The 13,743-nt window shown below is 37.8% G+C and overlaps 1 protein-coding gene across 2 annotated transcripts in view; it reads right to left on the bottom strand.

Moving 5' to 3' along the window:
* Positions 1 to 13,743, bottom strand: part of NEK11 (NIMA related kinase 11) — a 123,173-nt gene that overhangs the window by 51,747 nt on the left and 57,683 nt on the right. For both annotated transcript variants that reach the window (XM_074840014.1, XM_074840024.1), the window contains exons 14-15: positions 8,497 to 8,621; positions 2,671 to 2,731 (exon numbers count right to left, since the gene is read on the bottom strand). In XM_074840014.1, the coding sequence (XP_074696115.1) occupies positions 2,671 to 2,731; positions 8,497 to 8,621 (186 nt within the window). The remainder of the gene's footprint in view (positions 1 to 2,670; positions 2,732 to 8,496; positions 8,622 to 13,743) is intronic.

Genomic DNA, 13,743 nt, shown 5'->3' with positions numbered 1-13,743 from the left:
AAATTTAGTAAATTGTAAAACAGTTTTTCAAACTTCCTTTCATTTTGCAGTTCTTTTCTGGGAACTTCCCAATTTTTCAAACTTTATCAGCATGGACTATCTTATTTCAAATATACTGCACGTGGAACTGTATAGTCAACCCAAAATGAACCTTATACAACGCTCAAGCACGGGTATTCACAGTGACTCTGTGAGAACTCTTGAGGAGAAAACTCAGTTACTTCAAAAGTGCTTTCACCCTTCAACACTGAGATTTATACTAAGGAAACTTTACCTGTGGAAAAACAATGCATATTTATTGCATACTCTTTATCACAGCCCTTGCTGACGTAAAAAAATTTCTAGTTTCATTCTACTCAGATGTTCTCTAATATCTGCTTGAAATGGCACATAATTTTTCCAAAATGCCTTTAAAATTGAAAGACACTACAAGAAATTCTGGTCAGGCAAGATTTCTGTATCTGCCCTATTATTGCCATGAACTCTGTACTGTTTTCAGGAGTAGCCATTATAATGATGTTGTAGCTCTGTAGCTCAGTAATATGATATTGTCACTGCTAGTACCAGGTCACATGTTTGGACCTGAGTTTGCAAGGCTTCAGGCTTTGTCTGAACTTGTCTTGATCTGTCAGGAACTTCGATTTAATTGCTTAAGCTGCAATAGCAGTTCTTCTAACAACCAGGTAGTTGTGGCTATTTTGTTTTATTCCCACTTGTTTTTGTATTGTACAACCTACATTTTTAGATGGATAGTAGTATTCTGTGTAGAATGACATATTTATAACTAACAATTCAATTAATGTAGAGAAATACAGGCCTGGTACAACAGCAGATGCCTTGAAAAGTGGAGATAAAGGATGAAGTGTAAAGGACTATGGGCAAGGTATGACAAGAGGTGGGACACAGGCTAGTACTGGCAATCCCATGGCTATAACCAACATGCTAGTAATCAGTTAAAGAAATGTACACCTGGAGGTGGACATAACTAGCTTCAGGGGGAACAAAGAGAACAGATATCTAACCCATGTAAAATGCACCATCTACAGAAAATTTTGATGTAACATGACTTTGCAGCCCAGTGAAGAAAAAGCAAGGTATAAATGAATGTTAGCAAACACATAAAAATGACCCCAACTGCAGCTTTGTAGCTTGACATTGGAAGAACTTATAATACAGTAAATGTTTAAACTTCCTCAGTGACAATGAGCATACAAAGAACCCTACCAGATTTCTCTTGTATTACCATCACGTATATTTGTTTGGAACAGATCATACAAACCTAATTATTAACTCAGCTAGAAAAAGGCTTTAAGTTTCAGCACAGACTGGTCAGAGAATTTTTAATGATTAAAGCACCATTTAATTCTTTAATATTATAATTTTAAAAGGCATCTTCTTGTTCTTAATACTGAAAGAAACAGAGGAAGACAATAGTCTCTTTAATACTAAGATTTTTTAAAAAGACCACTGTTTGTCTAATACTCTGGGTTATTCCCAAAAGTCCTCAAGGCAATTCCTCTCTTTCATTAAAATAACAAAATATTGAAGCATAGAGCTAAACTTTGTCCCTATTTCCATTTCTGCAAACTGCAGACAATGATGATGCAAATGCATAAATGAGTGCAGAATTTAAAGACTGTGGGATCTCTGTTAGTGTGAAGACAAACTGGACATGAATGCTCCTTCAGTCCTAAGGATGTCCCTGATGTGGGACCCAGAAGGTGACCAGAAATGATTCAGTGGCTACAAGACTATGACGGCCACAGCTTTGATTACTCTCTTTCATCCTTTTTCTTCTTTGGTTTTCTCTTCCCATCAGTCCATGCTCACTAGCAGGGGTGAAATAGAGCTTGGCACTGGAGGAACCTCTACAAAGACGACTTCCCAGGCTTCCCCTATATTCTAATTTCAGAGACACAGGATAACACAAAGCCAGGTTTGTCCCAACTGAATGAGTGTAAATGAGACAGCTAAGCAAGACTGTGGTTTCTGTGGGAGCCTTTGGGAACTCAGCTGGGTTTTCTTGCAATCCCCACACAGGTTGCTGCTGGCACAGTTCAACCCAGTGGTCTTCAAGGACAGTGACTACGTCAACCTCAGTAAATATTCTTCTTTCATATAGGTTTTTCTTTTAGCTTTTAAGTAGAACACGAGAAACCAGGCTTTCAAACTCTAAATTTATAGACAGAATTTGCAGGAAATTTTAGGATTAAATTGCAAATTCTCAGTTATTTTTCTGTGCCTGTAATGAGCTACTGTAAAATAAATATTATCCGAACCTGGATCATAATTTTAAAAAATTGTATAAGTCTTTTAATTCATTTTCTGTTAGTTACCAGTACTAGAAACTATAAAACAATCTACACATCCTTAGATATTTTCCTCTGAAGAAAAGATGGCAGAAGTCAAGTTTTTAAAAGCTTTTTTTATAACATTCCACACTTCTGACCATCATGCTTTATGGGTCTATTATTTTCAACAGAAGCACTTAACTGTGTATGCCTTTTCTTTTGGCATATTTATATTCTCTGCAGTAGATTATGGATACAATTTTCAAGATCATCACATTTTTTGAGTTATTTTGTTGCAAAATGGAAATAATTGGACTGTGATGAATACAGACTGCTAATAACTGCTGCTATTACATTTAAAAAAGAGATATCATCTTACCCAAAGAGCTACTATTCAGGACACTCTCCAAATACTTGACCATTGCCTCGATATCACTGTCCTGTGGATAAACAAAATAAGGAATAGCATTAGTGGGAGCACAAACTTAAGTATAAACACTATGTACCAGAGGTATGAGTCCACAAACATAAAGGATATCACTTACACCAATGAGCGTCAACACTAGACTACAAAGAGTCTACATTGCTGAGGCCTTTTTCTGTTTTCTTCTCCTAAAACACCAGGCTTGGGAACGATATTATATACAAACAATTATTTACATCAGATTCCTTGCAGAACACAAGTGTGTACAAAACTGTGCATGGAGTTTAAAGAAGATATGTTTACTGTGGAGGGTGGTGTGCAATCTCTGAAAATACACCAGTATTTTATCATCAGATAGTCCTGGAATATGTAAAACAATACTACATTGAAAAAGGCAAGTATGTACTTCTTAACTATGCCAAAATTTCTTATGCTTATGATAGCTGTCCTCTGCAAATTAATAATTCATGTAATTGCATCTACTTACATATCTAGTAATAACAACTAATTGAAAAAAATTTAATTAAGAAATTTTAACACTTTTGTATTTCAAGTATTCTGTTACCAGACAGATGATTAACAGTTTTGCCATGATATCTTTCATGTGAAATCCTGTTTGTGTACACAGACAAAATTTAAAGATCTGGCATTAAGCAATGATTGTGGTCCAGGAAGTAGATCACAATTTTATTAAAGTCCAAGAGAAACTTGGACGCTGAGTTTCAAGAAGCTGCTGCCATATCACATTTGACAACATGGCATTTCTTGACTACTTAAAACTGAAAGTCAAAATCTTGACCCTTGCTGAAATATCTGTCAAAAATTTGTATTTTAAAAAATATTGAACAGCCTATGGTTTTAAAATTTAAAACACTGGAATAAAAAGAAACAATATTGACCTCAGCTTCTACAATAGACAATCTGCTTTATATTTCTCTGTGATCTTACTCAAAATGCTCATTCTAATTTTCTCAAAGTGAGGAACTGCCAGTATGCTTTAACAGGATAGCAATAATTGTTGGCAATGACTGTTAGCTGGTTAGTGACCTTTTGGTGCCAGTGAGAGCTGTTACAGATGAGCATGATCTAACTTCTTATCACTCTAAGTTGTTTCATGGGCTTACATTTAAGACAGCCTCTGCACTTTTAGCTGAGGTTTGTAAGATGGGAATCAGCTTCTTGTTTGGTCATTTCAACAGATAACCCAAGGGCTCATAGGTTTGAAGGAGCCTCTTTGCCCTTTTGGAACAGCCCGTGGTGTCCTGGCTGGATAGTCAGCACTATAGTTTCCAGTTCTGCAGCCCATCAAAAGTACCCAAGTTACCTTAGATGACCAAGTTAATCTGTACCTGCCTAACTGGGGCTTTTGCTAGTTAGCAGTAAAGGGCCCAGAAGATGCTAAAAAATTCATTACATTTATATATACAATATAAATTGACTATTGAATTAAGACTTATGATTACAGATAGAATTTCTCTGCATTTGTAAAAAAAAAAAAAAAAAGAATTAAATGAACCTTTAGGACTTCATTTAAAAGTTATTAAATATTTTTCATTCAAAACTAAAATTTGACATTTATTTTCTGCTAATATAAGTTTAAAATTATTTTTATTATCACTAGCAATTAACTGCAAATCTATAGACAGACAAAAACATGGTAAATGGCCACATACAATACTAATACAATTGCTTTAATAAAACCTTTTTTTCTTTTTTAATGGCATAAACACTGTAATTCCAAAAGCTTTGACTTCTCACAACAGGACATCATATTTGCTCCAAATATCACAACAGAGCTGATTTTTTCTCATTATGCTGTAAGGTAAAAGATACACTTTCACCACTTTCATCACCACTGGTTTTCAAGGAAACTAGCTGGCTTAACATTGCTGTCTTGCAATAAAATTTCAATGAAGAAGAGAATGTGTTTTTCACACAGTGGTAAATAGTTGAATAAATGGTTAATTAATTTACACCAAGGTAGAAACTACCTATGACTTTTCTCCACTTGGGTTTAGCAATCCAACAGGATTTTAGCTGTTTTATTTAATATGCTTATCTACTTAACATATTTCTTTGTTTCTCTTTGTTGCAGAGACAGCAAAGCCCCACAGAATAGGCAAGGGAGTCCAACAGATGCACAGAGGAGAGGCACTCTTACGCGTAAGAGCCAGCATGGATGAATGCTTGCACATTTCAAATTCAGAACGAACGAACCCTTTCTAACAGCAACAGGCCATGCCAAGGCACGTATTAAGAATCTAGTGGAGCATTTTTTGGGTGACAGCACACAGACCACCCACAGCCACTGGAGCTTTGATAATTTATGCCAGCTGATTATCTGGTTTGACAATCTCAGTAGCAACCTGGAAATTGAAAATAGGAAGCTAATGTACCACATTTGTAGACTTTGTTACAATGAAGAGGGTGAATTTGCTATTACTGTCACTAAAAGAAAATGTAAAGAACAAGGTGATAAACTGCAGTAAAAAGCACCCACTAGCGTCTCAGCTAAATCAAAGCCAATGAAGCTTCACAGTGCACAAACTTATCTCTCTTAAACTTCATATTTCTTAATTCTTTTTAGAAACAGTTTCTCATTCTCTCTCATGTTTTCCCCCTAATTAGAAACCAGTGTTCCTAGGAAAAAACATGTGGAAAAGAGCCATTGGCTTGAAGAAGTAGAGGTCTGGAAAAGTAACTGGCAAATTGCTGCTTGAAATCTGGCAATCTGCATTTCTGCTTCAAAAGACAGGGACAAAGGACACTAAACTCCAATGCTTCAACCAAGTCGAGAGGTCCAGATGTGCCTAGGGTCTGAAATTGGTGGTAATTCCACATTTGCAACTGGACAATGTAGCTGAAAACATACAGGCTCTATTGAAAGATAACATGGAAAAAATAGCTGTCCAGCTCCCATCCAAAACCTTCAAAATTATACCATTCCAGTGCCTAACTCTACCTTCTTAACTGAAGAGGTGTTGCATCCCACATAAGGCCACTACTTATCAGTCTGTCTTGACATCTGTGGGAGCCTAATATAGCCTGAATAAATAGCTCAGATCTCTTTCTACATCATGCACCCCAATGTGTTGTTCAATTAGATGACTTTTCTGACCCCATTCTATTGCATGAACATCAGAATTTTTTTTAATCATTGTTTGAAGTAATGGGGTCACCAGGGAGCACTGACAGATGCAGCATTTCCACACTCTCTGCACAGAAGTAACTAGTAAAGCAATCTTGGCATTGGAAAATTGAGAGATTTGCACAGATTAGGAAGGTAAATATTTTACCAGTCCTTGTCCTGTGTTGCAGTGGAATGACTTCTTTATTAGCATACACCTCCAAAAACTTAATTTATGAAGGTATTTTTGAAGAAAGGGTTTAGGAGTATAAATCCCATCATAGAAATAGGAGTAGGAGTTTAGGTATTAAGTATATGACTGCAGAAGCAAACCACTGCTATATACTAGCAAGATCAAATCTATTCTGGTACGATTTGAAGCTTATTATTAATACTTAGCATGATCCCACCTACTTTTGAGTGGGATTCATCTCAGATAACTGTTGACACCCAGAATGAAGATATCCCATGCATGCTAATAACTGTAGATCCCCTTATAATCACCAGAAAGAGACGTCTTGGCATGCTCCATCTGACCTACATTAGATATATACACCAAAACAACATTATTTGCTAAAAAAGCTTGCTTACTTCCCCTTGTTACACAGACTTTCCATTCAGTTAGTTCAGACATAGGTGTCCAAATCTGCACAGCTAAGTTGAGTCTGCTGTGCCCTTGGACTTACTGCAGAATTTTTCATTTGAGAAAGGGAAAATTGAAAAGCATGCTCACTTCCCAAGAAAAAGAAAAGGCAATTGTGTCAATGCCCAGAAACACACTTCTGCTTTATCTAAGCTGCTGGGGTCAACATGGGAAAGAACAAAGACAGACAATTAGTTTCTTTGATAGAGTAAGTCCTAAAAGGCAAATGGTCACAGGGGGTGCTTCCCAGTCAGTCTGTGCAGGCCAGTTCACAGAGGGTTAATGCTCTCTGTGCACACAGACTGCTGGTAAAGCGAAGCCTCAGGGCTGTCAGGGCTGGATACAGACAAGAGGGTGCCAGTGGGACACTCTTCCAGACCACTGTGCTGGTTCTTGTCATTGTGGAATCCTGAGTCACTGCAAAATGAGGAAATGTCACAGTTCAGATCTGACTGCCAACACCTAATTTATTCTGCATTATTGAGAAATCTATTTTTGTCTTCTGCCCTTCGTTAATTCTAAGCAGCAGTCTGCCAGTTCAAAACCACTATTGATTGACATTTAATGATACCATCAATGAAAGTTGAATGAATTTTAAAAGGTGTTCTAAAAAGAAAAAAAAATTAAAATCTCAGAGTCTGATGAAAGTGAGCAATAATTTATTTTCAAGAGCATATTGTGGTAGACTTTCTGGGCAACAGAGTGTTTGCATGTGTTGTGGGTGAGCACAGACCCAGCAAACTGAAAAAAAGCATTGTCTTAGATATTCCACTGATTTACAGTTGACTAATAATTTCTTTAGACCACTACTGTATAAACCAATCCTGAATTTTAAAGCATCCTGTGTATTTAGTTTGAAAGTTAGGTGGACATTTCTAGAGTGAATGAAGCTGTTTCTGAGTAAACTCCAAGTTTAACTGGTGAGACAATTTCAGGACTCCCCGCTACTGTGGTAGAAGTAGAGTACTGATTTCTCACACAAACATTTTATTTTTGCCTTAAAAACTTTATCTTAAAGAAGCTATTAGTTCAAAATTTTCAAAAATCAGTACAAGCTATTTATAATTTAGAGAAGAGTATTAGTATACTTGGCTGGTTCCCTGAAATGCAGAAGACATCACTCTGTTCTGCAAAATTTGCACATGAACACGGAAAAACATATATGATTCCAAGCAGAACCAGACACTACTGTTCAGAGGCACTGCACGCAATGTTTTAAGCTGGTGGCCCAGGGGAAAAATGAACTGTTCCTGAACGCCTTTAGAAGATCCATTTTCAGAACTGACTCGGGCATTTAAATTCATTGATTTCACTGAGACTTGATCACTGGAGACAAGATTCATTTCAGCTCATTCTGATCAGATCTAAATTAGGTGCCTTTTCCAATAATCTTCAACCGTCTTCACACTGCAATCCCTAAGGGTTTCTTGTGGCAGCCTCACATGATACAGCTACTTTAAGCCTGTCAATAATAAGTTTTCACTGACACTTTCTGAGATTCTTGGGAAAGTCTACAGACTTGCTGGTGAAGTCCTGCAGTTGTTTAGGCTCATAGTTCATCACGCTGTCCTAGAAAATATGTCTAATACAGGCAGGAAGAACTGGCAACTAGAGGTGCCTATCTTTGCCTGAGAATTAGAGCTGAAACTTAGATCTTACGCTTGAAGTATATTTTCAGCTTTAACTTACTTTACCCATAGCTAACACATGAGAGAACCCCACTCTGAGTGTATTACAGTCACAAGGAACTTTACTGACAACAATCCACCTTACGGCATTCATAGCAGTGTTATCCTTAATCTTGAAGGAATGCAAGAATCTTTCTCATCAATGTCTCTGAAGAATTACATATGCATACACATATAATTAATTTATGGTATTGATATACACACACATTCCTACCAAAACCAAATTTCAGTAATGTCAGTAGGACAAAATCTTGGAAGGAGTTTAATTCTTCCATGGAAAATGAGCAACAAGTGTATACTGTTTTGCCAAAGGTCACATATACCTGGTGATTTGTCTTAGAGGCAGTCTGAGACGCTCCCACATCCTCCTCCTCTTCACTGCCTTCTGAACAGGATTCAAACTCATCATTATAATATTCTTCTGCAATTTCTGGGTCTTCAGGGATCTCTAAAGGCAATTATGAGTTTATAGCATATGGCCAGAAAAAATATATGATCTTAAAAAAGATAAAATGAACTTTATAGCACTCACGTTATATCACTAGCAATGCATTCTGTAATTGAAATCCAGGCATAGGTTCTCAGATTAAAATGTTCATCTTTGATGACATGATAAGCAGTGTTAAAGCTCTATCTGGCAAAAAGTCAGATCCTCATCATATATAAATTAATGACCTTAAAGGATCTATATTGATTTTGGGCTGAAATCACTGAACCATAGAATAATTCAGGCTGGAAAGGACCTCATGGGATCATCTAGTCAAAGCAGGGTCAGCACTGAATTGAATCCGGCTTTTGTGAGCTGAAATTATGCCCCAGAATGTTTTTCTCTAACACACATAACCTGTGGTGAATACAACTGCTAAGCTAAAATGGAAAACCATATATACCAGCCACATGCTTAAAAGATATAAGAAATAAAATCTGTATCTTTTTCCAAACTTTCCTGAAGCAAAAGCATAACAAAATAAAAGAAACTGATGTAAAGTCAAGCTACGCAGACTACGCAGGGTATCATGCTCTCTTGATTTATTAATATCACAAGTTTTAGTAATAGCAGTGAGTGCAATATCAATATAGCCAATGAGCCTATGAAGTACAGTAATTATTATTAAAACTCAAGATATTCATCACAGTATGAAAGACACCCCAGTCACTCTGCTCTGGGTGAAATCCTTTAGCATCCCAGACTCCCTAAGTAAGGAGTTAGTGAAACGGCTTGAGGCCTGATTGCATCTGCTTCAGGGAGCTGTTCTGTCTCAGCAGAAGCACTTAAGCACATGTTGAATTTTAAGCAGAGGCTGGACTGTGGTGACTATTTGAATAAAAAGCAGGATTCCCACTTTTCTAGACAGAAAGCTGCAAGGCAAAGAGACATGGCTCAGCAGCAAGAGACAGGATCAGAAGACAAGGGAGCCTGGCTCACCAGCCATCCCATCAGTAGCTCTAAGATTCATGGAGAGAAATACCCCAGGAGTGCTGACCCCCATGCTTTGATTTCAGGCAGTCCCTTACTGACTTATCAAGATAAGTTACATCCAAGCCAAGAAACAACGTTTTCATGTTAACAGTTTTCAAAAAGAAAATGTTTGGTATCCGTCTTTGCGTAGTATTATTACAAGAAATGTTAGTTGAAGATAAAAGACACTTAATATTCAGCTGTCGTAAATCACCATAGTCCTAACTTTAGCCAATGCTGATTTCTGCCATTCTCCCCAATTAAATCTACCACTTTAAAGAAATATACTGCATTGAAAGAAATTAAATTCAAACAATATGACATAAAGAATGCTTAATAGATGGGTTTTTTTTTTTTATTTGTTTCACGTGGATAAAAAAATCAGAAGGATTTAAACAGCGGAATACAGTTAAAATCCATTAAAAGACATTGGAGTTTGGGCAGGAGGAGTAATTCTAATCTTTAAGGCATAAGAAAGAGAAGTCAGGAAAAAAGGGAAAATGTATTTATCTGCAGCACTAGGTGATTGAGCTCTCCTGTTGAGATACGATCTCTACTATCTACTGTCTCCAAAGTATTTTTAAAAGTACTTCCTTTTTTATAAACTTAATTTACCTCCAAAATGCTGACACATTTTCACTCAGACTTCTCTGTTTTAATATATTTATGGAAGCTGCATAACAGCACCATACTCCATTGCCACGATTTCTAATCCTTCCTGTTTCTATTTTTCACCTTTCTTAGTTTGGGGAAAAAAAAAAAAAAAAAAAAAGGATCAATACATGGGCTTGCAGGAGAAGAACCCCCCCCAAACCAAAATTTTTTTCCCACAAAAGAAAACTTTTATTATTGTGTTTAATTGAAATTTGAAACGAAACTGCTGCTGCAGAATCCAGGGTACCCTTCCTCTTCGCTTCGACTGCTGGACTGGGAGAAGAAGAGCATCACATTTAAGAGGGTCCTGACACCATCTGCAGCCCACTGGACCCCCTTGCTCACACCACACTCCTGGTCTGCAGAGCACAGTGAGCCCAAACCACCCCGTTCCCTGCATGTGGCAGAGTCACCCTGTGCAGCATACGTGTGGAGGCAGGGACTCTGCTTTCCTCGCAGACCCTTGCAAAAGAAAGGTGATGGTAACATCCAACATAAAGTTTTCTAATACTGGTAGAACATGCAGCCTCATGGCTGCAACACCACTGTAATACACTTGTCCCTCAGGTTCCTCTTCTCCCTCTGATACAGCATAATTATATGCCCCATATGGAGCACAAAGAAAGGTCTCTACAGCTACTTCTGCCCCCTCATGCCCCCTGGTCTGTCAGCTGATCTCTGAAAATACTCTGTGTTTTATCTAGCTGTGCATATTACACTAAGGCCAGTCACGGTATCTTTTATTTGCTTACAGAGCACTTCATTCAGAAAAAACTCAGGAATTGCTTACATATTGCTAGGAGGTTTAGGTATAGCATTGAGACACTTGATATTTGCTATTAGATATTCAAAAGAAAATGAGCTTTGAATAATAACATTCCTCTTTAGATTTCTTTCTATATAGTAACATGATGTTAATAGTGGAAGGAAGGGTAAAAAGCCATCATCTAAAAAAATCATAAAAGCACAGTTATTTTCCAAGAGGATAAGCTATGAAGAAAACAAAGGAATGCAATACTTGTAATATTTTGCTTAAATCCACCAAGAACTTGTTTCAGGTAGCATGGTAACTTGGCAACAACAACAGTTTTCTCCAAAGAGATGAAAATACTTTGATAAATATCTTTAATTTTCTCTTGCCTTGAAGTCATAATTGGTTCATTGATGCAGCATTCTCCTATTCCAGTGCATGCAGAAAACAATAAGTAAGGCCCCTTTTATTTAAAAAAAGGAGAAGAAGAAACAGTATAACATATGTTCATTGTCACCACTTGTATTCACAGTAACAAAGTCACACTTGGCTCTTAAGGACTATTGTACTTTTTCAATCCCAAGGCTTCATCACATCTCTGGAAAAAGGCAGATTTTCTTAGTTGTCACTTTCCCTTCTTAAGTTAAAAACTGCTATAGTTCCATGTAGCTATGCTCCTTGGTCTGGGCAGTATTACAGACAGCAAAGTGAGGAGCAAGTCATTCGACTGCTCCGACAAACATATACTGTCATGAGATATAATGCACTCTTAACATTATGGTGACATGAACCAAGACACTCAAAAGTGGTGCTACCACATCTCTGCTACCACACACCACCACAGAGAGCTCAAAAAATTAAGAGGAGGGTCCAGGACACACACTCTTGCACTGCCCCCCTGCAAGGCCGTGTACATGAGCCATGCTGGGGACTGAGGCAAGAGCAAAGCATTCCTCTGCCTTTTCCTTCTGCATTGCGCTGGGCTGCAAGATAGCCCACCAGCAGGACCTCATCAATAGTGTGAAGGTGCCCCTTCTCCTTTCCTTTCTGTGGCAACTCATCAGCAAATTCCAGTTTGATCCCCTCTGAGCAGGCATTACCTATGGGAGCAAATGCCGCAGCAGCCCCCAAGCTGGGCAGGGGGCTGGAGAACCTGGGTGCAAGGAAGGGCTGCGAGAGCAGGGTTCATTCAGCCCTAAGAAGGGAAAGTAAAGGGGAAACCTTATTGCTGCCTGTGACTATTCGTATCAGAGGATAAAAGGAAGATGGAGCCAGACTCTTCTCAGAGGTGCAAGAGGCAACAAACATCAGCTGGAACATGATAAATTCCAATTTGATGTTAGAAAAAAAAAATTTACAATAAGAGTGATCAAATACTGCAACAGAGTTTAAAGAAGCTGTAGGAGCTCAGTCCTTGGAGGTGTTCAAGACTTGACCAGACACAGCCTTGAGCAACCTGACCTGATCAGACCTGCTTTGAGCAGGGGGTTGGACTAGACTGCCACAGATCCCTTCTGACCAAAATTATATTATGATTCTGTGGTTACATGATGCTCCACAAACAAACTGTTTAGAATTACCCCATATCTATCTGTGTGTGTGCACATATTTAACATACAGACTCACAAACTTACCAGAAACTTGCCTGTTTCTGTATGGCCCTGCAATGTGTACACATTCTCACAAATCACTGGTAAAAGGAGACGGTGAACAGGGCTGGCCAGCACTCCTTGGAACAGTGCATCAGTTAACACAGAGGGTGAAAACAGAAGGGGATTTCTCCCTTCAAGGGAGAAAACAAAAAGAGCTTAAGCACTGTCACTAGGAAGAGGTTTGAAACATAGAGATATGTTTCCCTGAGTGACATAATACTGAATGGGAAATTCTACCGCAAAGGAGAGCAAGGACTCTGCACCCCATGTCAATACTCATACAATTAGGAAAAATAAGATAACTCCATTATTATCATTTAAGCTCACTCTGATTGGTTTGGGGTTTTTTTTCCAGTGCAAGACAAAAAACTTCAACTTTAAAAGTTTCCATCAAAGAGAATCGCCATCCTTTGGTCAGCTATAGACAAGATACACATTATTAAGCTCTGAAGCTTCATTGTTAAGAAAGTCAGTGAAGGTTTTGTCCAGCTCTTCTAAACTAGGCTGAAAAAGACTCTCAGAAAATGTTTTAAGAAATTAACTAAGGGATGTAACAGGACTTTTGTGCCCATGAAAGTCTTGTATGATCCTTTTGGCTAAGCACAAAAGGACTATGAAACCATTAAAAGAATTACCTTCCGACATGGCCATGTAGAGCATAGATTGAAGTAGAATGGGTTGTCTATGTGAGAACTAGAAATATGACCAAAGTCAAACATAATACTTTATAATTCTCTTTTTAGCATTTTAAAAAGGAAAAAAGCTTCAATTCACTTGTGGGCCTCACTGAGTGCTGATTTACGTGTTGCAAAATGACTAGGAAAAACAGAGTTAAAGAGGATATAAATCAGAGTAGCCTTATGGAGATCTTCTACAACTTGATGTTAGAAAGGAAATACCTAGTAACAAAATGTTTTTCCAAAGAGAAATTATTTAACCAAAATAAAATTTCCAAGAAAAATGTTTTATTTGAAGGACACAGTTCTTTTCCCGAAACTTTCCACCTCCTGATATTTTATCAGTAGGTACAGAGACAAAGCATAAGAGGAAGAAA

This window comes from Strix aluco, chromosome 1 (genome assembly GCF_031877795.1).
Source record: "Strix aluco isolate bStrAlu1 chromosome 1, bStrAlu1.hap1, whole genome shotgun sequence".
Taxonomy (NCBI): Eukaryota; Metazoa; Chordata; class Aves; order Strigiformes; family Strigidae; genus Strix; species Strix aluco.
Note: the sequence above shows the minus strand (reverse complement) of the source record. Positions and strands in the feature narration are given on the sequence as shown.